Genomic DNA, 26826 nt, shown 5'->3' on the forward strand with positions numbered 1-26826 from the left:
TGTGGGGAACCATAATTTCAACCACTGCCCAACAGTAATGAGCCACACACTTTCCTCCTCTTGTGTCAAGACAAGTCCAGTGAGGAAGGAAAGAAGAAAACAGGACCGAAAAATTACATAAGGAACAGTAGCTGAAAACTTCCTAATTTTGACAACATACTTGAGCCTCTAGATTCCAGAAGCTGAAAGAACACATCATAGTCAAACTTCTGAACACTAAACACCAAGTAAAAATCATGAAAATAAGAGAAATGACACCTTTCTGATAGTGCAAAACCAAATGCATGACAGTGGATTTTTCATCAGAAACTATGAAGGCCAGAAGAAAATCTGATCTCTTTTAAGTGCTGAAATAAAACAACTGGCAATCCAGAATCCTATACCTAATAAATATATCCTAGAGGAAATATTGAAGACAATTACAAATGCAAGAGGATAAAGGGAAGTAAAAAGGAGATAAGGTTTTTATACTTACCTCAAAATGGTAGTACGATGACACCAGAAAACTGTGACAAGTTATAAATATATAATGTAATACCTAAAACAGCCATTACAAATATGTGCAAAGATATACTCAAAAACATTATTCATACATCAAATGGATGTATTAAATAACTGAAGTAATCCATAGAAAGGTAGGGGGAAACAAACAGTGAAAAAAAAGACTGAAGCCCTAACGTATCAATGATATTAAATATAAATGATCTGAGTACACCAATTCAAATGCACAAATTGGCAGAGTGGATTAAAAACATGACCCAACTATATGCTGTTTACAATACACTTACTTCAAATACAATAGTATAGTCAGATTGGGAGAAAAGTGATGGGAAAATACTCTATAAAGTAATCAGTGGAGAGTGACATCAGAAAGATGTCAGAATAGGGAGCCCAGAAACATTGATGTAACAACAATATATGTTTCAAAAAGCCTTCACGAAAACCCAGAGATTAGTTAGGAAATAATAGTACTCCAGGCAAGTTCAAAGCCTAAAATAGCCACAGCCATTTCATTTCATTTCAACTGTGTGAGCTCCTCCTCCAAATTGTCACAGCTTGTGTTCAAGAGGAAGGTCCAACCTGCATCTTCTTTCATGAGAGGGAAATAGAAGAACAGACTGTTCATTCAATGTTCCTGCTTTTCAGGGGGATCCCTTGGAGACTGACAGGTGAGACAAACTATGGTACTGATGAAAGATGGATCCCTGGGGGCAGCAGAGAACAACAACAACAAAAAAAAACGTTCAGTGTTTGTTGAAGCACCAAAAACTTGCAATGCTGCCAACAGACTATAGAGGGAGCAAGAGACTACAAGCCACTTGTAAAGAAACCAGAAACTTCTATAATTGGGAAATTATTACACACAGCCCAAAAAAGACACATCCTCATTAAAGGTTCGAGAAGCCCCTAGGATCTCTACATGGGCCGATGGGTGAAAATCCTCCCCTGTGCAAAGCCAGCCCCTAAGAGGTGGCTACATTTTCAAATGCTAAATTCACAACAAGAAATGATAAATACAACAAGAAATAATAAACACAAAGAAATAGTGAAATATAGCCCAAAGGAACAAAAAAACTCTCCAAAAAAAAACTGATCCTAAGGAAATGGATATCTGTGAATTAACTGACAGTTCAGAATAATTTTCTTAAACTCAATGCACTGTAAGAGTACATGTTTAGGCTAAACAAAATTAGGAAAATGATGAATGAATGAAATGGGAATATCAGTAAAGACACAGAAACAACCAAAAAGGAGTTTGGGAAAAAAATACTGAATTGAAAATTTTTATTAATTTTTATTAAAGGGAGGGATCAATAGAAGACTTAATATGTAGAAAGAATCATCAAACTTGAAGATAGGTAATATGAAATTATCAAATGAGAGAAACAAAACAAATGCCTAAAGGACTTAGAGAATACCATGAAGCAGATCAATATAAGCATTATGGTGGTCCCAAAAGGAGAAGAGAGAGAGAAGGGGACAGAGAACTTATATGACAAAATAATGGTAAAAAAATTCCAAAATCTAAGTAAATGAACATTTGCATTCAAATATTCCAATGAAGTTGAACACAAAGAGGCCCACAATGATATACATCATAGTCAAATGAACCAAACACAAACAAATAATCTTGAAAGCAGCAACAGAAAAGCTACTCATTATGCATATGGAAACTCCATAAGATAATCTGGATTTCTCCACAGAAATATTTTAGGCTAGAAGGGAGTGGGTTGATACATTCAAAGTGCGAGAAGTAAAAAAACAAACAAATAAACAAAAAAAACCACCCAGCCCTGAATACTGTATCTGGAAAACTACTTCAAAAATGGAGAAATAAAGACCTTCTAACATAAACAAAAGCTGAGAATGTTTATCACCAATATACCTGCCTTACTAAAACTGCTAAAGAGAGTTCTTCAAGTTAAAATGAACACTAGAGAACAAAATGAAAGCATAAGAAAATATATAGACAGAAACAGACTCCTGTAATGTTGTAGTGGTGATATATAAATAAGTTTAAATTCAAGTTTAGAATTTAGGAGATAAAAGCATTTAAAAAAAACTATATAAAACTAAATGAGTAAAAGAAGGGAATAAAACCATCATTTCAATAGATGCAGAAAAAGCATTTGATGAAGTACAACATCCATTCATGATAAAAACCCTCTGATAAGTAGGTCCAGAGGGAATATACCTCAACATAATAAAGGCGTTATATGAAAAACCCACAACCAACATCATACTCATGGAGAAAAATTGGGAGCTTTTCCTCTAAGATCAGGAACAAGACAAGAATGTCTACTCTCACCACTTTTATTCAATAAAGTACTGGAAGTCCTAGCCACAGCAATCAGACAAAAAAAAAAGAAATAAAATAATCCAAAATGGTAAGAAGTAAAACTCACTATTTGCAGATGCCATGATACTGTACATAGAAAACCTGAAAGACTCCAGCAATAAATTACTACAACTGATAAATGAATTCAGTAAAGTCACAGGAAACAATATCTGTACAGAAACCTATTCCAGTCCTATATGCTAATAATGAAGCAGTGGAAAGGGAAATGAAGAAAATAATCCCATTTATAATTACATCAAAAACAATAAAATATCTAGGAATAAACTTAGCCACAGTGGTAAAAGCCCTGTACTCTGAAAACTATGAAACACTGATGAAGGAAATTTAAGATGACACAAAGAAATGGAAAGACATTCCATGCTCATGGATTGGAAGAGCTGGAAGAGCAAACATTGTTAAAACATGTATACTACCCAAAGTAATCTACACATTTAATGAAATCCCTACCAAAATATCAATAGCATTTTTCAGAGCTAGAAGAAACAATCTGATAATTTGTATGGAAACACAAAAGACCTTGAATACCCAAAGCAATCTTGAAAAAGAAAATTTAAAAAAAGAAAGAAAAAGAAATAAACCCACAATTATATGGTCACTTAATCTTCAACAAAGAAAGAATGAATGAATATACAATGAGAAAATGACAGCCTTCAAAAATGGTATTGGGGAAACTGGACAGCCATGTGCAAAAGAATCAAATTGGACCACTTTTTTTTCACCATACACAAAAATAAACTAAGAATAAAGACCTAAATGTGAGACCTGAAACCATGACAATCTTTGAAGAGAGCACAGGCAGTAATCTCTCTGACCTCAGCCATAGCAGATTTTCAGATTTTTCTAGATATGCCTCCTGAGATGAGGGAAACAAAATCAAAACTATTGGGATTATATAAAAATAAAAAGTTTCTGCATAGTAAAGGAAACAATAAAACTAAAAGACAACCTACAGAATAGGAGAACATATTTGCAAATGACCTATTCAATAATAGGATTAGTATCCAAAGTATACAAAGAACAGATATAACTCAATACTGCCAAAATAAATAACCCAATTAAAAATGTGCTGAAGATATGAATAGACATTTCTTGAAAGAAAACATACAGATGACCAACACACACACATGAAAAGATGCTCGAAATACTCATCATCAGGGAAATACAAATCAGAACTACAATGAGCTATCACCTCACACCTGTCAGAATGACCAAAATGAAAAACACAAGAAACAAAATATGTTGGCAAGGATGTGGAGAAAAAGGAACCCTCAGGCACTATTGGAGAGAATGCAAATTGATGCAGCCACTGTGGAAAATAGTTTGGAGTTACCTCAAAAAATTAGAAATAGAACTACCCTATGATCCAGTAGTCACACTACTGGATATTTCTCCAAAATGCAAAAACATTAATACAAGGGATACATGTACCCCTGTTTTTACAGCATTATTTACAATAGCCAAAATGTGGAAGCAGCTTAAGTGTCTATTGATAGATGAATGGATAAAGAAGTTGTTGAGATATACATATACATATATATACATATCTCAACAACTTCTTTATCCATTCGTCTATCAATACACACACACATATATATATATATATACATACACACACACACACACACACAATGGAATATCATTCAGTCATAAGAAATAATGAAATCTTGCCATTAGCAACAACATGGATAGAGTTAGGATAATGCTAAGTGAAATAAATCAGAGAAAGACAAATACCACATGAGTTCACTCATATGTGGAATTTAAAGGAAAAAACTAGCAAAGGAGAAAAAAGGAGAGAGAAACAAACCATGAAACAGACTTTTAACTATAGAGAAAAAACTGATAGTTACCAGAGGGGAGGAGGGAAGGGGGATGGGTAAAATAGGTGATGGGGATTAAAGATTAAATTTACCATGGTGAAAAAAAAATTAAAAAGTATATAAAACTATATTAATAGTTATAAAATATAAACAGATGTAATTTGTGACATTAATAACAAACTGAAGGGGGAGTTGTAAAGGGGTAGAATTTTCTAATGCAAATGAAGTTGGTATCACTTTTTTTTTTTTGATAGTGCAAGCAGGGGAGAGGGGCAGAGGGAGAGAGAGGGAGAATCTTAAGCAGGCTCCACACTCAGCACATGGCCTGACATGGAGCTCCATCTCACAACTGTGAGATCACGACCTGAGCTGAAATCAAGAGCTGGATGCTTAACTGAGCCACCTAGACACCACTAACTTGATATCATTTTTTAATAGATTGGCATAACTATAAAATATTTTATGTGATGTACATGGTAATCACAAAGAAAATACCTATAGAATATGCACAAAAGAAAATAGGAATGGAATTAAAGCATGTCACTACAAAAGTCAATGAAATGCAAAGGAAGGCAAGAAGAGAAAATGTAGGACAAAATAAATACAAGATACACAGAAAACAATTTTAAAATGGCAATAGTAAATCCTTTCTCATCAGTAATTTCTTTAAATGTAAATCAATTAAATTCCCAAATCAAGTGGTTGCATGGATTAGAAAACAAAAAAGATCCAAGTATGTGCTGTCTACATGAAATTCACTTTAGGTATAAGGATACACATAGGCTGAAAGTGAAAGGATAGATAAATATATCCATGCAATGTCCATCCAAAAGCAAGCAAGAATGACCATACTTTAATAAAAAATTGTCATAGGAGGCAAGTACATCGGAAAGAAATAAATGTTGTAAAACATATATGTACCTAGTACCAGAGCACCCAAATATATAAAGCAAACATTGAAAGAATTAAAGGGAGGAAGAGGCAATAACAAAAATAGGAGATTCCAACACCCCCCTTTTACTAATTAATAGATCTGCTAGTGGAACTAGCAGACATGTACAAAACACTTCATTCAACAACAGTAGGATACATATTATTCTCAATTACACATGAAACATTCTCCAATATAGATCACATGTTAGGTCACAAAATAAGTCTTAACAAATTAAAGATTGAAATTATAACACTATCTTTTACAACCATAATGAAATGAAACTAGAAATCAACAGTGAAAGGAAAACTGGAAAATCCACAAATATGTGGAAAGTAAGCAACACTCTCTTGAACAACCAATAAGTCAAAAAATAAATCACAAGGAGATTGAAAAATATCTTGAGACAATGAAAATAAAAATACAATATACCAAAACATGGGATTCAGCAAAAGCACTGCTAAGAGATTTATAAGTAAACCTGTATGAAAATGCTGATGTTAAGATCTCAAATCAACAATCTAACTGTACACCTCAAGAGATAAGAAAAAGAAAAAACTAAACTTGAAGTTAACAGAAGGAAGAAAATATTATAGCAGAAATAAAAATGATATCACAAATTGAAAAACAGTAAAGATATTGAAAAATTATTTCTTAAAAGATCAACAAAATTGACAAAGCTGTAGACAGACTAAGAAAAAAGAGAGAAGACTCAACGAGTACCGGAAATGAAAGAGGAGACATTGCAATTGATGCTGCAGAAATTAAAACATTCATGAGAGACTACTGTGAACAACTGTATGCTAACAAACTGGGTAATCTAGAAGAAATGTATGTTTCCAGAAATTTATCCAAATTATGAAGACTGAATCATGAAGACATAAAAAGATCTGAACATGCCTATAAACCAGCAAGAAGACTGAGTAAGTAGTAATAAAAAAATAAATGAAATCAACAAAGAAAAGTTAGGACTAGATGCCTTCTCTAGACAACTCTACCTAACATTTAAAGAAGAATTAACACCAGTCCTTCTCAAACTCTTTGGAAAAAATGAAAGGAGGGAACACTTTCAAATCCAATTATGAGGTCAGCATTACCTTGATACAAAAATCAAACAAAGATACTACGTGTTAACAAACACGTGGAGAAATTGGAAACTTTGTGCACTGTTGGTTGGAATGTACAATAGCACAGATGTTATTGCAAACAGTTTACAGCATCCTCAAATATTAAAAGTATAATTACCTTATAGCCCAGCCATCTCACTTCTAGATATTCAAAAGAATTAAAAACAGAATATCAAAGAGATATGTTCATTGTAGCATTATTCACAATAGCATAGAGGTGGAGGCAACCTAAATATCTATCAAAAGATGAATAGACTTTTTTAATGTGCTACACACGATAGATTATTCAATTCAGCCTTAAAAAAAGAGAAGGAAATCTTGTCATATGTTACAATGTGGATGAAACTTAAGGAAATTATGCTCAGTGAAACAAGCCAATCTCAAGAAGACAAATACTGCATGATTCCAATTATATGAGGTACCTAGAATAGGCAAATTCATAAAGACAGAAATTAGGGTGGTGGTTGCTAGGGGCTAGGGAGAGAGAGGGAAAGGGAACTGTTGTTCAGTGGATGTGGGGTTCAATTTTGCTAGATGAAAAAGTTCTAGAGATCTGCCGCACAACACTGTATACATAGTTAACACTGCTGCATTATACACTTAGTGTTTAAGATGGTAAATTTTATGTTATGGTTTTGACCACAATAAGAGTAAATGTAAATTGTAGAATTTAAAGTTATTATAACTGGAAATAACAACTACATCTATTAATTTAATAGCATTTAGTCACAGCTGAAAGACGATTACTAAACTGGAAGCTCATCAATAGAAAATATCTAGATGCAAGCACAATGGGAAAAGAAACTGAAAGCATGAGATATGATACATGGTAAAGAATTGAACATATACATAATTAGAGACACAAACAGAAAGGAGAAAGAGAATAAAGAAGAATAAATTGTTGAGTGATAATGGGTAAGAATTTTCCTGTTGAGATATGAAAAATGCTAAAATCCAAAAGCAGAGTGAATATAAAGAAAACCATCTACACAGACTGTAGTAAAACTGATGAAAACAAAGGACAAAGAAAAAATTCTTTGATGCAGACACTTTACCTTAAAAGGAGCAACAATAAGATTAATAGTTGATATTTTAATAGAAATGGTGAAAACAGAAGATATTGTAATGATCTATAGTGCTATAAAAAACTACCAGGACAGAATTTGATATTTAGCAAAAATATCCTTCAATTATGAAAGTGAAACTTTTTTCAAACGTTGAGAAAGTGTTGCCAGCAGAACTGCACTAATTAAAGCAAACAAAAAAGGGAATATTTTAGATAGAAGGAAGATAGTCCCAGACAATTAAAATGCAGAAATTAAATAAGAAAAATGGAAAAAAATAATTGCAGGAATTAATATAAATAAATATTGACTTTTTATACTATATTTATACTATATTATATGTTGGTATAAATATTAAAACGTTTAATTTTTTTTTAATATCATGATGTAAAATAAAAATATAATATTGTAAAAGGTGGGAGAGGAAAATGGAGCTAAAACATTTAACATTTCTTGTTTTGTCTGGGAAGATGTAAATTTACCAGTTTAATTTGGACTCAACAATTTAAGGATCAATTTTGTAATATTTGTGGTAACCACCAAAATAATAAGTACAATAATATAATACTCAAAGACCAATAAAATAGAATGTTTTTAAATGTGATTAATCCGTAAAAGGACAGAAAAGAAAGAGAAAGAAGACACAGTAGGTTAGGCAAATAGAATTGTGAGGTTGGTAGGTTTAATTCAGATATATCGGTATTTATGCTGATAATATGCAGTGTTTATGTAATTGGACTGAATTCTCCAATTTTAAGACAAAAACTGCCAGTATGAATAAAAATCAAAACCAAATTCTAAGCTGCATACAAGAGACACATTAAATATATGTCTAGCAAAATTGTGAAAGTAAATGCATGAAAAATTATACGATGTAAATAATTTAAAATGCTGGTATAAATCACTTGTATCAGTTTTCCATTGCTGCATAACCAATCACCACAAACTTAGCAACTTGAAACAACATCCTTTTATTAACTCATAGTTCTATAGGTCAGGCATCTGGCACTGCATAGTTGGGATTTCTGTTCAAAGTATCATGAGACTGAAATCAAGAGGTCAGCCAGGCTGAGTTTTCATTGGAGGCTCTGAGGGAAGACGAATTTGCTTCCAAACACATTCTTTTTGTCAAAAGAAATTAGTTCCTTATCATTGTAGGACTAACATCCCCATTTACTTGCTGGCCATCAGTGGGGCCATCTTAACTCCCAGAAATTACATGCATTCTTTGCCATGTGGCTCCCTCTACTTTCAAGCCAGTTACAATGCATCTTAGTACTTCTCATGTTCAAATCTCAGAATACTCTTACCTTTGACCTCTAGACCTATTATAGGTATCATGTGATCAGGTTAGGTCCATTCAGATAGTCTCCCTTCTTAAAGTCTATCATAGGAGCTATATATTCTCTATTAAATTCACAGGCCCAGGAATTATATAGGATTATCCTGGGAGGCAGGAATCCTGGAGAACATTTTAGAATTCTGCCTACCACATTAATCTTTAAAGCAAGAAGCATTACCAAAGGTGAAAGGTACTATTTCAAAATAAAAGGCTGAATCCATAAGGATTTTGAATTCAAGGAAATATTGATAGAAAGGTAGACAATTCTGCAATAAATGAAATTATTACAGAGCTCCCTCTGCAACTGATTTAAAAATCATTAAAGAATGCATAATAATTACGTTTTTAACAGCATGATTAATAAATCTAACTTAACATATTTAGAACATTATACTCTATAGCTCAAGAATGTACATTGTTTTTTTCAAATGCACATGAAACACCAACACTGATCATATACAAGGCCGTAATATAAATGTAAATAAATGTCAAAAAATTGTAATTATTATATAGGATGTCCTCTGACCACAGGAGAATTAAACTACAAGTCAATGACAAAAATATATAAAGAAAATAATTTTTCAAAATCACGTAATTACAACTAACTGCTGTTAATGAAGAAATCACAATAGAAATTTTTTAAATACCTCAAATAGTAAAAATACAATATATCATTACATGTGGATACATCTAAGTTTATGTTTAGAGGTAAATTTATACCTAGTGGTAAATTTATACCCATAACTGTATGTTAATAAAAAGAAACTAAAATTCGGGGCGCGTGGGTGGCGCGGTCGGTTGGGCGTCCGACTTCAGCCAGGTCACGATCTCGCGGTCCGTGAGTTCGAGCCCCGCGTCAGGCTCTGGGCTGATGGCTCGGAGCCTGGAGCCTGTTTCCGATTCTGTGTCTCCCTCTCTCTCTGCCCCTCCCCCGTTCATGCTCTGTCTCTCTCTCTGTCCCAAAAATAAATAAAAATGTTGAAAAAAAAAAAAAAAAAGAAACTAAAATTCAATGATTTAATTATTTTAAGTTTAAAAAAGTCAGTTATCTTAATATTAAGAAAAAAATTAATGAAATAGAAAACAATGTATAATAGCAAAGATCAAAAAAACTTGTTTGTTTATAGAAATAAGTTGGTAAAGTTTTGTAAGATTGTCAAAAAATTGAATGAAAAAGAGGATTCACTACAATTTACTATCAATTAAAACATAATAGGGTGTTTATAATAGTAAAATTTATGAGATAAAACTTCTATAAAAATACAACTTACCATACTTGGCACTAGAAGAAACAGAAAATATGATTAGTCATATATCTATTAAAAGAATTTAAATAAAATTAGTAAACTTTCACACAGACAACCCTGGGCCCAGATGTCTTCATTGGGGAATCTGTCTAAACATTTAAAAAAGAGTATTACCAGGGTACCTGGCTGTCTCAGTCAGTGGAGCATGTGACTTTTGATCTCAGGGTCATGAGTTCAAGGCCCACACTGGGCATAGAGCTTACTTAATGATTAAAACAAACAAATAAATAAAAAGAATATTACCAATCTTTCAGAAAATCAGAGACAGAAAGAATTTTTTTTTGAAGAAGAGAATATTTTATTATTTTATGAGGCCAGTATATTTTTTGTACCAAAACACAACAGGTACATCACAAGAAAGGAAATTTATAGGCCAGTCTCTTTTATGCATATAGATGCAAAACTCCTAGGTAAAATGTTAGCCAATAAAACTTAGTGCTATAGGAAATGGATGATATCTCAGAACTAAGTCAACTTTATGTCAGGAATGCAATGCTGGTTTAACCTTCAAAAACACATCTATCAAGGGGCACTTGGATGGCTCAGTCAGTTAAGTGGCTGACTTCATCTCAGGTCATAATCTCATGGTTTGTGGGTTTAGGCCCCAGGTCAGGCTCTGTGCTGACAGCTCAGAGCCTGGAGCCTGCTTTGGATTCTGTGTTTCTCTCTCTGCACCTCCCTCACTCATGCTCTGTCCCTCTGTCTTTCAAAAATAAATAAATGTTAAAAAATAAAGGAAAAAAAACAAACACAGCTATCAATATAAAGTAAATAAATTAAAAAATCTCCATCATATAATTAAATGAAAATATGATTAAATTCATCCTCTATTCATTATAAAATCTCCTAGCAAGCTAGGAATATAGGGGAAATTCTATAGTCTGAAAAGTGATTTAAAAAATAAAAAAAAACTGAAGCAAATGTACTGATTGGTGAAATGTTTAAAGTTTTGCCTCCCATGTTGAGAATAAGACAAGAATGCCTACCATCACCCCTAGTATTAAACATTAAACTGTAGACCTATACAGTTCCATAGAGAAAAATGGAAATGAAAATATAAAGATTGAAAAGGAAGATATTAACCATTATTACTCAGAGACAGCATGATTATATAAGTAAAAAATAATGTACAAATAAACTGTTTTAATTAATTTGAATATGTAGCAATTCACTGGAAACATCAGTATGCAAAATTCAACCGTATTTTATAAAATAAAATATACAAAATAAAATATAAAATTTTGTATAAAATAAAAAATACAAAATTATACAGTTTAAAATAGGATACAAAAAAATCACATAATCTAGAAATAAACCTAACAAAACATATAAAGACATCTACAATTAAAATTGTGAAACAATTTGAGAAGTTAAGAAAGACTTAAGTATATGGAGAGATATACCATAATCATTAGTTACACTCAATATTATAAGGATATCATTTTTTCCCCAATTTGATCTAAAGATTTAATGTAATCCTGATAAAAGAACATCAGTACCAATTCCTTAGTGGAAATTAATGTACTGATTATAATATTTATATAGAAATATAAAGAACAATACCCAAACCAATATGGAAAAAAGAACAAAGTGAGAAATTAAATTAGTAGAGAGATTGAAAAAGATGGTTAGAGAGTGGGAGGACCCTAGGCTACACCTTGTACCACAAATACAACTAGATAACTATCAAATCATCCTAAATACCCCAGAAATTGACCTGAAGACTGACAGAACAAACCACAAGTAAAGGAAGAGAAGAGGCCACACTGAAGAATGTTGGAAGTACAAAGACATGGTTTAGGGGAGAAACAGTCCTGACTGCTGCAGAGGCAAGGGAGCCATGATCACAGAAAAGGGCAGAGAGAGAGGAGTACACAGGAGAATGCACAAGAATGTTTCCCCATAGCCATTGGCTTGGAAAATGAAGGGGCTGAATTTCAGGAGTTCTTGCAACTAGTGGGGATTAAAGCCTGGAGTTTTAGGAGTCAGTAGCCTTGGCTGGGATAGAGTCCAGAGGGCACTGCACTGCTCTTGGAGAGAAAGTAGAAAAACAACCCTTGGGGCATATGGCATTTTAACAGCAATCTGAAGGGCACCTGGAGCACACAGTGGGGAGATTATTTGCTATTCTCATAGCATGTCCCAGAAAGGCAGCATTCAGAGACACTTCTCTGGGAACAAAGGAGCTAGATGGAGACCATTTCCCTCCCCCACCCCTCAGCACAAACACAGAGCCACCTGCAGGAAGCAGCACAACAAAGAAACTGGCTGCCTAACTTGCTTTTACTAAGCCCCATGCCCTGTACTCTAGTTGAACTGTGCTTCTCAGTCATACTTACTTCAGCTCCAGTATGGAAGGCCCCTCTGCCAGAAGACCAGCACAAATCCCTGCCCACACTGTCTCCCAACAAGAGAGTTGTGCAGGTCCTCAGTTCCAAAACAGGTGGTGACAGATCTCATTTCACAAGCAGACAAAACCAAACCTAGTTAAAATTTGCCACAGACGAGGGACCAAACACAACTCACAGCAGATAAGGAGAGCCTTTGCAGACAACTGGCCTGCACGATAAAGCAGCCAGAATACAACAGTAGAGTGCCCGCAACACACGCTGGAGGCACTCTCTGAAGCACCAGGCCCTGGTCACTACACTATCTCTTCTTCATAAAGCTGTTACTGTCAGGAGCAAGAGATATAACTGGATTTTCTAACACACAGAGGAAAGCAGAGACTTAGACAAAATGAGAAGACAGAGGAACTTATTCCAAATGAAAGAACAAGATAAGGTCATATCCAGAGACCTAAATGAAACAGATATAAGTAACATGTCTGATGGAGAATTTAAAACACTGGTTATAAGGATACTCACTGGGCTTGAGAAAAGAATGGAAGACATCAGTGAGATCCTTACCACAGAGATAAAAAAGTTTAAAAAGAATCAGAAATGAAGAGTGCAATAAATGAGATTAGAAACTTGCTTTATGCAATGAACAGCAGACTGGAAGAAGCAGAACAAATTAATGACCTAGAAGACAAATTCATGGAAAGAAATGAAGCTGAACAAAAGAGAGAAAGAAGAATTATGCAAAAAGAGAATAGATGAGGGAACTCAGTGACTCCATCAAATGTAAGAACATTCATATATAGACATCCCAGAAGAAGAGAAAGGAGGCAGAAATTTTGCTTGAAGAAGTAATAGCTTAAAACTTCTCTAATATGGGGAAAGAACAGACATTCAGATCCAGGAGATACAGAGAATTCCCATCAAAATTAACAAAAGCAGGCTTACACCAAGACATATTGTAATTAAAGTTGCAAAATGTAGTGATAAAGAAAAAAATCTTAAAAGCAGCAAGACAAAAGACATCATTAACTTACAGGGGAAGACCCAGAAGACTAGCAGAAGATTTCTCAACAGAAACTTGGCAGGCCAGAAGAAAGTGGCATGATACAGTGCAAGTGCTGAATGGGAAAAATACACAGCCAGAAATACTATATCTAGCAAGGCTATCATTCAAAAGAGGAGAGATAAAAAGTTACCCAGACAAACAAAAACGAAGGGAGTTCATGACCCCTAAACCAACCCTGCAAGAAATATTAAAGGAGATTCTGAATGGAGAGGAGGCACCAAAAGTGACAGTATAAATGCAGGAAACACAAAAGCAGTGAAAATGAATATTTCTGTAAAAAATTGGTCAAGCAACTCACAAAAAATGGATATAATAACACACACTTAAAAACATCAGGGGGAGAGAGGAGAAAAGAATGGTTTCAAAATTAAAAGACCATCAATTTAATGTAGATTGCTATATACAGAAGAGGTTATTAACAAGCCTAATCTAACCATATATCAAAAATCACCAATAAACATGTAAAGAATAAAGAGAAATCCAAATCTATCACTAAAGAAAAATCAGCAAAATATGAGAGAAAGACAAGAAAGGATCAGAGAAAATCAAAACAACCACAAAACAAGTAATACAATGGCAATAAATATGTATCTATTAATATTTACTTTGAATATACATGTACTAAACACTCCAAGTAAAAGACATAGGGTGTCAGAATGGATAAAACAAACACCAAGACCCATCTATATGCTACCCACAAGAGACTCATTTTAGACCTACAGGCACCTGCAAATTGAAGATGTGAGGATGGAGAAACATTTATCATGCAAATGGATGTCAAAAGAAAGCCAGAGTAACAATACTTATATTGGACAAGTTACACTTTAAAACAAAGACTGTAACAAGGGACAAAAAAAAGGGGAGCACTATATAATAATAAAGGGGACAATCCAGCAAAAAGATACAACAGTTGTAAATATTTATGCAACCAACATGGGAGTGCCTAAATACAATAACAAACATAAAGGAACTAATCAATAATAATACAATAATAGGGGATTTTCACATCCCACTTACACTAATGGACAAATTTTCTAAACAGGAAATCATCAAAGAAACAATGGCTTTGAATGACATATTGGACCAGATAGACTTAACAGGTATATTCAGAAAATTACTTCCTAATGCAGCAGAATATACATTCTTTTCAAGTGCACATAGAAGATTCTCCCAAATAAATCACAAATTAGCCCCAAAACAGGCCTCAACAAACAAAAGAAGACTGAAGTCATACCATGCACCTTTTCTGTCCACAACTCTATGAAACTAGAAGTTAACCACAGAAAAAAATCTGGGATGATCACAAATACGTGGAAGTTAAGTGACATGATACTAAACTATGAATGACTTAACCTGGAAAATAAAGAAGAAATAAAAACTACATGGAAACAAATGAAAATGAAAACACAATGGTCCAAAACCTTTAGGGTGTATCAAAGGCAATCCTAAGAGGGAAGTATATTGCAATACAAGCCTACCCAAGAAGCAAGAAAAGTCTCTATTTGACAACCTAACCTTACACCTAAACAAGCTAGAAAAAGAACAAAGCCTAAAGCCAGCAGAAAGAAAAAATAAAGAGTAAAGCAGAAATAAATGATATAGAAACTAAAAAACAACAGAACAGATCAATGAAACCTGGAGTTGTTTCTTTGATAAAATAAAATCAATAACCTCTAACCAGACTCATTAAAAACAAAAGAGAAAATACCCAAATGAATGAAATCATAAGTGAAAGAGGAGAAATAACAACCAACACCACAAAAATACAAGATATTGTAAGAGAATATTTTGAAAAATTATATGTAAACAACCTGGGAAATCTGGAAGAAATGGATAAACTCCTTGAAACATATAAACTACCAAAGCTGAAATAGGAAGAAATAGGAGACTTGAAAAGACTGATAGCCAGCAAAGAAACTGAATGAATAATAATAAAAAACAAAGTCCAAGACCAGGTGGATTCACAGGGGAAATCTACCAGACATTTAAAGAAGAGTTAAATACCTATTCTTCTTAAACTATTCCAAAAAGTAGAAATGGAAGGAAAACTTTCAAATTCATTCTCTAAAGCCAACTTTACCCTCAATTCCAAAACCAGATAAAGACACCACAAAAAAAGAGAAGTACAGGCCACTATCTCTGATACACAAAGAGGCAAAGATCCTCAAGAAAATACTAGCAAACTGAATCCAACAACACGTTAAAAAAATCATTCACCACAATCAAGTGGGATTTATTCCTCAGTTGCAAGGGTGGTTCAGAATTCACAAATCAATCAACATGGTACATAACAATAAAAGAAAGGATAAGAACCATATGATAATTTCAATAATGCAGAAACAGCACTTAACCACAACATTTATTCATTAAAAATCCTCAACAAAGTAGGTTTAGAGGGAACTTCCTCAACGTAACAAAGGCCATATATCAAAGATCCACAGCTAATATCATCCTCAATGGGAAAAAACAGAGCTTTTCCTCTAAGATCAGGGACAAAATGAGGATGTCCACTCTGGCGACTTTTATTCAACATAGTATTGGAAGTCCTAACCACAGCAGTCAGCCAACAAGAGGAAATAAAAAGCATCCAGATTGGCAAGGAAGAAGTAAAACTTGCCCTATTTGAAGATGACATTATACTATATAGAAAACCCAAAGGACTCCACCAAAAACTCCTAGAATTGATAAACAAATTTACTAAGGCCACAGGATAAAAAAAATCAATGTACAGAAGTCTGTTGCATTTCTATAAACCCATAATGAAGCAGAAGAGAAATTAAGGAATCCATCACATATAAAATTGCACCAAAAATAATAAAATACCTAGGAGTAAACCTAACCAAAGTAGTGAAAGACCTGTACTCTGAAAACTATCAAACACTGATAAAAGAAATTGAAGATGACACAAGCAAATGGAAACACATTCCATTTTCATGGTTTGGATGAACAAATATTGTTAAAATGTCTATTCTATCCAAAGCAATCTACACATTTAATGCAATCCCTATCAAAACACCACCAGCATTTTTCACAGAGCTAAAACAATCCTAAAATTTGTATGGAACCACAAAAGACTCCAAATATCAAATGTAACCCTGAGAAAGAAAAACACAGCTGTGAAGGCATCACAAATCCAGACTTCAAGTTATTTTACAAACCTCCAGTAATCGAAACTGTACAGTAGCGGCACAAAAATAGATATCGATCAATGGAACAGAATAGAAATCCCAGAAATAAATCCACAATTATATGGTCAATTAATTTTTGACAAAGCAAGAAAGAATATACAATGGGAAAAAGAGTCTCTTCAAAAAATGACATTGGGAAAACTGAACCACTTTCTTATATCATTCACAAAAATAAATTGAAAATGGATTAAAAACCTAAATGCGAGACCTAAAACTGTAAAAATCCTAGAAGAGAACACAGGGAATAACTTCTTTGATGTTGACCATAGCAACTTCTTTCTAGATATGTCTACTGAGGCAAGGCCAACAAAATCAAAAATAAACTATTGGGACTACATCAAAATAAAAACTTCTGCACAGGAAAGGAAACAATCAACAAAACTGACAAATTTTGCAGAATATGAGAAGATATTTGCAAATGACATATCTGATAAAGGGTTAGTAACCAAAATATATAAGCATCTTATAAAACTCAACACCAAAAACACAAATAATCCAATATAAAAATGGACAAAAGACATGAATAGACATTTTTCCAAACAAGACATACAGACGGCCAACAGACACATGAAAAGATGCTCAGTGTCACTAATCATCAGGGAAATGCAAATGAAAAGTACAATGAGCTATTACCTCAGACCTGTCAGAACGGCTAAAATCAACAACAAAAAACAACAGGTATTGATGAGGATGTGGAGAAAGGGAACTCTCTTGCACTGGTGTTGAGAAAGCAAACTGGTACAGACTCAAAAAGTTAAAAATGGAATCACTGACAATCCAGCAATCACAGAACTGGGTATTTATCTAAAGAAAAGAAAAATACTAATTCAAAGTAAATTAATTGATGTTTATAGCAGCATTATCTACAATAGCCAAATGATGGAAACAGCCCAAGTGTCCATCAACTGATGAATGGATAAAGAAGATGTAATACACACACACACGTACATACACACACACAATGGAAAATTACTCAGCCATCAAAAAAGAATGAAATCTTAACCATTTGCAATGACGCATGGAGCTATAGAGTATTATGCTAAGTGAAATAAATTAGAGAAAGACAAATACCATATTATTTCACTTATATGTGCAATTTAAGAAACAAAACAAATAAGCAAAGGGAAAAGAGAGTGAGAGAGGCAAATCAAGAAACAGACCCAACTATAGAGAACAAATTGATGGTTACCAGAAGGAAGCTGGCTGGGGGGAGGGAGGCGGGGGGGGGGGAGGGATGGGTTAAACAGGTGATGGGAGATTAAAGAGTGCACTTATGATGAGCGCCTGGTGATGTATGAAGTGTCGAATCACTATATAGTACACCTGAAACTAATCATACACTGTATGTTAACTAACTGGAATTTAAATAAAAACTTGAAAAAAGAAAAGAAATTACATGACATTCAGAATTATTATAAAACTATAGTGACTAAGATTGTGTGTTGATGGCAGAAATATAGACCCTGCCAGACAAAGCTGAACAGACTAGAGAGTCCAAAAACATATGTCATGTATAAGATAACTGATTTTTTATGAACATGACACTCCAAAGTAGTGAGGAATGGATCTTTTAAAAAAAATTATACTGCTTAATTGGATATTCATATGGAATCTGTCTTTACCACACATCATAATAAAAATGTGTTCAGGTAAATGATAGATTTAAATGCTATAGGAAAACAATACAGCTTCAGGAGGATAATAGAGGAGAATATCTTTTTGATGTTTTGGAAGATTTTGTAAAGAAAATACAAAATAGCACTAACCAGAAAGGGAAAATTTTATAAATTAGATTACATTAAAATTGAGAACTTTTCCTCAAAAGACACCATTAAGACACTGAAAATACCAGTTACAGGGAAGACTCTTACATTTTGTGTAAATAGTGAAGGGCTTATATCAGATATATAAATAATTATGATAAATATATGAAAAAGACACAGTAAACTCAATAGAAAAAATTGGCCAAGAGACCTAACAAAGTAACCAAATGGTCATAAGCATATGAAAAGGTGTTCATCACTTTTCAGAGTAATGTCAATTGAAATCACAATAAGATAACATTGCACATACCCATCAGAATGGATAAAATTTTAAAGAGACTATCAGCACCTTTTCCTCATGATGTGGAACAACTAGAAATCTTTTATTATTATTAGTTTATTTAGTTTTGGGGGTGAGGGGCAGAGAGAGAGGGAGAGAGAATCCCAAGCAGTCTCCATGTTGTCAGCGCTGAGCCCAACACAGGGCTGGATCCCATGAACCATGAGATCATGACATGAGCCAAAACCAAGAGTTGGACACAACCAACTGAGCCACCATGTACCCCTAGAACTCTTTTAAAGTGTTAGTGGGAGTACGAATTGGTTATAGCTTCTTTGGAAAATTCTTTGGCAGCACCTAAGAATTCAGGTGAGTCCACTGATTCCACTCCTAGATATATATCTAATAAAAATCTGTATTAAGTACTCCAAAATAGAGTTTTCAAGAATTTTCAGAGCCACACAATTTGTAATAGTGCCAAAATAGAAACAACATAAATATTTAACAATACTAGAGTATATAAATATGCTGTGGTGTATTCATACAGTGGAATTCTAAACAGCAATTTTTAATATGAAATTTATTGTCAAATTGGTTTCCATACAACACCCAGTGTTCATCATTTTTTAATCTGTTGTTTCACACTGTAACACAAATCAAGTTGACGTTCTGACATGTATTACAGTAATACATATTATTGACTGAAATCAACTAGACTCAACATAGTTGTTTCCATTTATAGACGCTTCAAAAACTGGTAAAACTGATACAGGGTGTTAAAAGCCAAGACAGCGGCAACCATTGGGAAAGATGTAGAAATAGTGATTGGAAAAGAGAATTTAAGGGGTTTTAGATGATGTTCTGTTTTTTAATCTGAGTGATTAAACAGTTGTATTCATTTTGTGATGCTTCATTGTGGTGTGATTTTATGATTTGTACTGTATGAGAGTTTTAACTAAGTAAAAAAATTTTTTTCAAAATATCAGGAAGTTACATTACTGAAAATGAGAGAGTACTGGTTTCTCCACTAAAAAATGCTTACGTTGGCAAAATCAATTTTTTCAGAATTCTAGAATCTAATAGAAAATTTATAACAATCAGGGGAATGCTTAATGAAGACAGAAGTTGCTATAAAATAAGTCATGGAAATGTAATGTATACCATGGTGGGTATAGTTTATAATACTGTATTGTATACTTGAAAGTTGCTAAGAGAGTAAATCTTCAAAATCCTCACACAAGAAAACAAAATATTTTTAACCACCTATGGTGATGGATATTAACTAAACTTATGGTAATTATTTTACAAAATGTACAAATGTCTAATTATGTTGTACACCTGAAACTAATATAATGTTAAATGTCAACTATATCTCATTTCTTTAAAAAGCTGCTGAATTTTGTGAAGAGACCGCATGATATTTTTATCCTACTCATTTACAGTTAACTACTGGTGGCCATGAAGATAGCACCCTGCATTCTTCTTACATAGCTTTCTGGTGCCAGAGGGAGTAATAAATACAGACCTTCTTTTCATAGAATGGTAGTTGTACCTGACCTGTGTTTTTACCTGTTTGGTGACTCCCTGAAGCATTAGCTCAAGGGCTTACCTTTGTTTTCCTTGCCTCAGAGCTTTCCTGGGGTTGAAGTGGCTTCCTGGAAGGCATTTATCTGAGTAATTAAAGGCAGATGTACCAGCTGCCACTTACCTGGGGATAGGGATAACAAGCAGGGGCGAACAATAGATAGTTTATACTCTTGGAAAGAATAGGCTGTATAAGAAGATAGATGGGGGGAACAAAGGCTTTGTAAAACTCCCACAGACACTGCAGAATCTAGATGTCTATATGCTGCCTACAGTTGGATACATGCTAAGAAAATACCTGAGAAGATTCTAAGTTTTCCCCTTTGGATTAACTTTAGGCACCATACAGACAGTAATTAAAGGCTAATGCAGAGTTGGAAATAACCTGGCTATTATTGCAGCAGTTTCCTAACACAGAATCAACCTGTGCAGACATGGAAAGGATTTATTATTGTTGCTGCTGTTGTTTGGCTATAGTCATTTAATGAAATTGCTGTGAAATCACTAGGTCACCAGTAAGCTAACGGAGCAGAGTTTTCAGAGGCCAAACACAGTGAAGGATACAATCTTTTGAAAAACTGTTTACGTTATGACTTTTCTAAACTAACAGCAAAAACTTACAACAAGCATCAACAGAAAAAATTGGGAAGGGAGAAAATCTAATTTTCACAGCTTCCTCATTAATGCTCAAAAGTTCAGCTTTCAACAACAAAAGACACAGCATACAAAGAAACAAGAAAGCATGGCCCATTCAGAGGGGAAAGAAAATAATTTAACTGAAACTGTCCCTGTGAAAGCTGACATTTTACGTACTATACAAAGATTTTAAGTCAGCAGTCTTAAATATGCTTAAAGAACTAAAAGAAAACAAGGATAAAGAATTGAAGGTAATCAATTAAAGAATTAAGTCTCACTAAATAGAGAGTATTAATAAAGAAAATTTATTTTAAAAAGAAACTAAATAGAAATTCTGGTCCTGGGGGTGCCTGAGTGGCTCAGTCAGTTGAGCTCCCATTCTTCATTTTATCTCAGGTCATGATCCAGGGTCATGGGATTGAGCCCCTGTTGGGCTCCATGCTGAGCATAGAGCCTGCTTAAGATTCATTCTCTCTCTCTCTTTCTCTCTCTCTCTCTCTCTCTCTCTCGCTCACTCTCGCTCTCTCTCGCGCTCTCTCTTGCTCTCCTACCCTCTCCCCGAGGCTTCCCTCCCCTCCCCGCATGCTTTCTCTTTCTCTAAAATAAATAAATAAGTAGGTAGGTAGGTAGGGAGAGGGAGAGGGAGAGGGAGAGGGAGAGAGAGAGAGAGAGAGAGAGAGAGAGAGAGAGAGAGAGATTCTGGTGCTGGAAAGTACAATAACAGAAATGAAAAACTTACGCGAGGGATTCAGCCTCAGATTTGAACAGGCAGATAAAAGAATACATGGATTTGACCTTACATAGTAAAAAGGGTTATAAAAGAATATTATGAACAATTGCATGCTGACAAAGTAAATAACCTAGATGAAATGGATAAATTCTGAGAAACTACCAAAACTGACTCCAGAACAAATAATCTGAACAAATTTGTAACAAGAGATTGAATTAGTAGTCAAAGTCTTCCTTCAAAGAAAAGGCCAGGATCAGATGACTTCATGGTGAACTCTACCAATTGTTGAAGGAGGTAACACCAAATGCTTCTCACACATTTTCCAAAAACTAGAAGGGAACACATTTTAACTCGTTCTTTGGGGCCAGCTTTACCCTAATACCAAAGCCAGACAAAGACATCACAGGAAAAGAAAACTATGCAACAATATTACTTATGAATATAGATGCAAGCATCCTCAATAAAATACTAGCAAACACAATCCAGTAGAATATTAAGAGATTTATAAAATATGATCAAGTGGAGTTTGTCCTAGGAACACAAGAGTGTTTCAATATACACAAATCAATGTAATACCCACATCAGTAAAATGGAGGGAAGAAAAATAAGGTTATCTCATGCAGAAAAAGCATTTTACAGATGTCCCTTTCATGATTTAAAACCACAACAGCAACATTCAGATAACTCAGTGACTTCCTTATTGGAATGGAACTTCCTTAACCTGATAAAGGGCATTTTTGCAAAACCCACAGATAACATCATATTCGATAGTGAAAGACTGAAACCTTTCCCTCTGAGATCATGAACAAGACAAGGATCCCTGCTTTTGATACTTCTATTTCATATTGTATTGGAAATTCTATCCAGAAGAGTGAGGCAAGAAAAATAAAAAGCACCTACAGTGGAAAGAAAAAACATTAGCTCTATTTGCAGATATCATAATCTTATATATGTATTAGTGTGTTTTTGTATACTAACAATGAACAATCCACAAAGGAAATTAAGAAAGCAATTCTATTTATAATAGCATCAAAAAGTAAAATAAAATACTTTTTGAAACAAATTTAGAAACAAATTTAACCAAGTAGATGAAAGGTTTATACATTAGAAGCTATAAAACATTGCCAAAAAATATTTTAAAAACACAAAAATAAATAGAATGACATCCCATGTTTATGAATGTAAGATTTAATATTCTTAAGATAATAATATACCAAAAGTGATGTACATATTCACTACAATCCCTATCAAAACCCAATGGCTTTTTTGCAGAAATGAAAATGGTTATCCTAAAATTCATATGAAATTGCAAGTGACTCCAAATAGACAAAATGATCTTGAAAAAGAACAAAGTTGAAGGACTTACACTTCTTAATTGTAAAGTTTCCTCCACAGCTACACTGATCAAAACAGTTTGGTAATGTCATAAGATTAGAGATATAATTTAATGAAATGTAATTGGGATTCCAGAAATAAAATCATACATCTATGATTGTTTTTTTAAACAAGAGTGCCAAGACAGGAGAAAGAATAATCTCATCAGCAAATGTTGCTAGGAGAACTGGATACCCACATACAAAAGAATAAAGTTAGACATCCACCCCCCCCCCCACCAAATCTATAAAAAACTTCACAAACTCAACACAAATAAAAACAACCAAGTTAAGAAATGGGCAGAAGACATGAACAGACATTTTCTCCAAAAAAGATGTACAGACACAGGAAAATACGCTCAACCTTGCTTATCATCAGGGAAAAACAAATAAAACGTACAATGAGATATGACCTCACACCTATCAGAATGGCTAGAATCAGCAACACAGGAAACAACAGATGTTGGCCAGGATGCGGAGAAAGAGGAACCCTCTTACACTGTTGGTGAGAATGCAAACTGGTGTAGCCACTCTGGAAAATAGTATGGAGGTTCCTCGAACAGTTAAAAATAGAACTACTCTACAACCCAGCAATTGCACTACTAGGTATTTACCCAAAGGATACAAATATACTCATTTGAAGGGACACATGCACCCTGACATTCATAGTAGCATTATCAACAATAGCCAAATTATGGAAAAAGCCTAAATGTCCATCGACTGATGAATGGATAGAGAAGATGTGGAGTGTGTGTGTAATGGAATATTATTCAGCCATAAAAAAAGAATGAAATTGTGCCATTTGCAGTTACACGGATGGAGCCAGAGTGGATTAGGCTAAGCGAAATAAGTCAGTCAAATAAAGACAAATACCATCTGATTTCACTCATATATGAAATTTAAGAAACAAAACAGATGAACATAGTGAGGAAAAAAGAGAGAAAAACCGGAAAACAGACTCTTAACTACAGAGAACAAACTGAGGGCTGCTGGAGGGGAGGTAGGCAGGGGCATGGGCTAAATGGGTGATGGGTATTGAGGGCACTTGCGATGAGCATTGGGTGTTATATGTAAGTGAAGATTCACTAAATTCTACTCCTGAAACTAATATTGCACTATATGTTAACTAACTAGAATTTAAATAAAAACTTGAAAGAAAAATTTGGACCCCTACTTCATACCATATGCAAAAATTAACTCAAATATAAGGAAAGGCTTGAATTTATAGCTAAAGCTATAAAATTCAAAAAGGAAGACCATGGGGGAGGGGAAGGGGGAAAAAAAGTTACAGAGAGGGAGGGAGGCAAACCATAAGAGACTCTTAAATACTGAGAACAAACTGAAGGTTGATGGGAGGTAGGGGGAAGAGGGGAAAGAGGGTGATGGACATTGAGGAGAGCACCTGTTGGGATGAGCACTGGGTGTTGTATGGAAACCAATTTCACAATAAATTATATTTAATTAATAAATAAATAAAAATTCAAAAAAGAAAACAAGGTAATCTTTCATGACTTTGATTATGGCAGAGATTTTGTAGATATTACACCAAAAGCATAAAAATAAAAGAAAAATATAGGTAAAATGGCCTTCATCATTAGGTGAAAAGACAACAATGAGTTGGAAAAAATTTTCAAACCATATATCTAATAGAGTTTAGTTTTCATAATATATAAATAACTCTTAGAGCTCAACAATAAAAAGACATTTTTTAAATGAACAAAGGATTTGTGTAGACTTTTTCAAAAAAAGATATACAAATGGCCAACAGGCACATGAAAATATGCTTAACATCATTAGTCATTGGGGAAATGAAAACAAAGCCACAATTAATTGTGTATACCACTTCACACCCACTACAATGGCTAAAAAAATTTTTAAGAGGAAGAAAAGCAAGTGTTGACAAGGATACAGATTGATTAGAACCACATAGTTTGCTAGTGGGAATGTAAAATGGTACAACTGATATAGAATATGGTTTGGCAATTTCTCAAAAAGATAACTAATTATCATATAACTGAGCACTCCCACTTTTAGGTATATACAAAAACTTTTACATGAACGTTCATAGAAGCATTATTCACAATAGCCAAAAGCTGGAGACAAATACTTTTCCTGTATTTATTGAGATGACCATATGGTTTTTCTTCTTTAATCTGTCAGTATGATGAATAACAATATGGTGTTTGATTTTTTTTAATGTTTAACAAGTCTTACATTCCTAAGATAAACTGCACTTAGTCATGATGTCTGATCCTTTCTATATGTTTTTTATTTGATTTGCTAAGATTTTGTTGACAATTTTTTCACCTATGCTTGAGGAATATGGTTTTATAATTTTATTTTTTGGTTTTGGTAGTCAGGATAAGGCTGACCTCATAAAACGTGTTGGGGTTATTCTATCGTCTTCATTTCTAGAGGAGTTCTTATAGAATTGCCATTATATTACCAAATAATGATACCATTCTAGATAGGTTTAAGGATTTGCTTTTTATATTTTGAAACTTAAATTTCACTATGACATTCACTTCAAAATTATTTTAATGTAATCAGAATTAACTCAGGTATTTTTTTATTGAGTGTGAACAATTTTTTTTAACTTTTTAAATGTTTATTTATTTTTGAGAGACAGAGAGAGAGTGTGAATGGGGGAGGGGCAGTGAGAGAGAGAAAGACACAGAATTTGAAGAGGCTCCAGGCTCTGAGCTGTCAGCACAGAGCCCAACGCAGGGCTCGAACTCACAAGCTGTGAGATCATGACCAGAGCTGAAGTTGGACACTTAACCGATTGAGCCACCCAGCCACCCCAAGTGTAAACAGTTTTATATAAAATATATTGTTTATTCAGGCCAGTTTTCATTGTTCTCTATTACACATAAAAATATTCCTACAGTCAAATCTTAGTAATTGTTCTTTTTTCAATTTAGATTTTAGTGCATTGTTTAAAAAGTAAACCATTGTTATGAGCTTAGAAATGCTTTAGCATATATTCATTCTCATTGGAATGGGATTTTTAAATCAAATTTTGGCAATACCTCTTATATACAGTTAGAATGCCTATAATTTTTGAAATTTACTATAATTAATGCTAATGTATTTCTCATCTAGTCATGCAGACGGATCAATAAAATTTTGGGATGCTTCAGCAAGTAAGTTTTAAGTCTCTTTTTCTATAACAGAAAACCCTCAGTTAATATTTACGCAGAGCCATTTGCCACTTTTTACTTTGGATGATTAATATTTCAGATACAGTTTTAGCATATGTATATATAGCTGTGTTATAAAAATCCATTTCCTATGTTGGGTCATTTTAAAGTACTATCTCTACTATACTTTTCCTTTATAATATTAACAGATAGGACTGAAGTCTCCATCAGCAACCTGTTGTATTTACAAAAGGTAAGGTACATTGAAAA

The 26826-nt window shown here is 33.8% G+C and overlaps 1 protein-coding gene across 6 annotated transcripts in view; it reads left to right on the forward strand.

The window, feature by feature from the left end:
• The window catches only part of STXBP5L (syntaxin binding protein 5L), a 379743-nt gene that overhangs the window by 232464 nt on the left and 120453 nt on the right, over positions 1-26826 (forward strand). For all 6 annotated transcript variants that reach the window (XM_042999139.1, XM_042999138.1, XM_042999140.1 and 3 more), the window contains exon 15: positions 26519-26559. In XM_042999139.1, the coding sequence (XP_042855073.1) occupies positions 26519-26559 (41 nt within the window). The remainder of the gene's footprint in view (positions 1-26518; positions 26560-26826) is intronic.

The sequence above is a fragment of the Panthera tigris genome, chromosome C2, assembly GCF_018350195.1.
Source record: "Panthera tigris isolate Pti1 chromosome C2, P.tigris_Pti1_mat1.1, whole genome shotgun sequence".
NCBI classification, from domain to species: domain Eukaryota; kingdom Metazoa; phylum Chordata; class Mammalia; order Carnivora; family Felidae; genus Panthera; species Panthera tigris.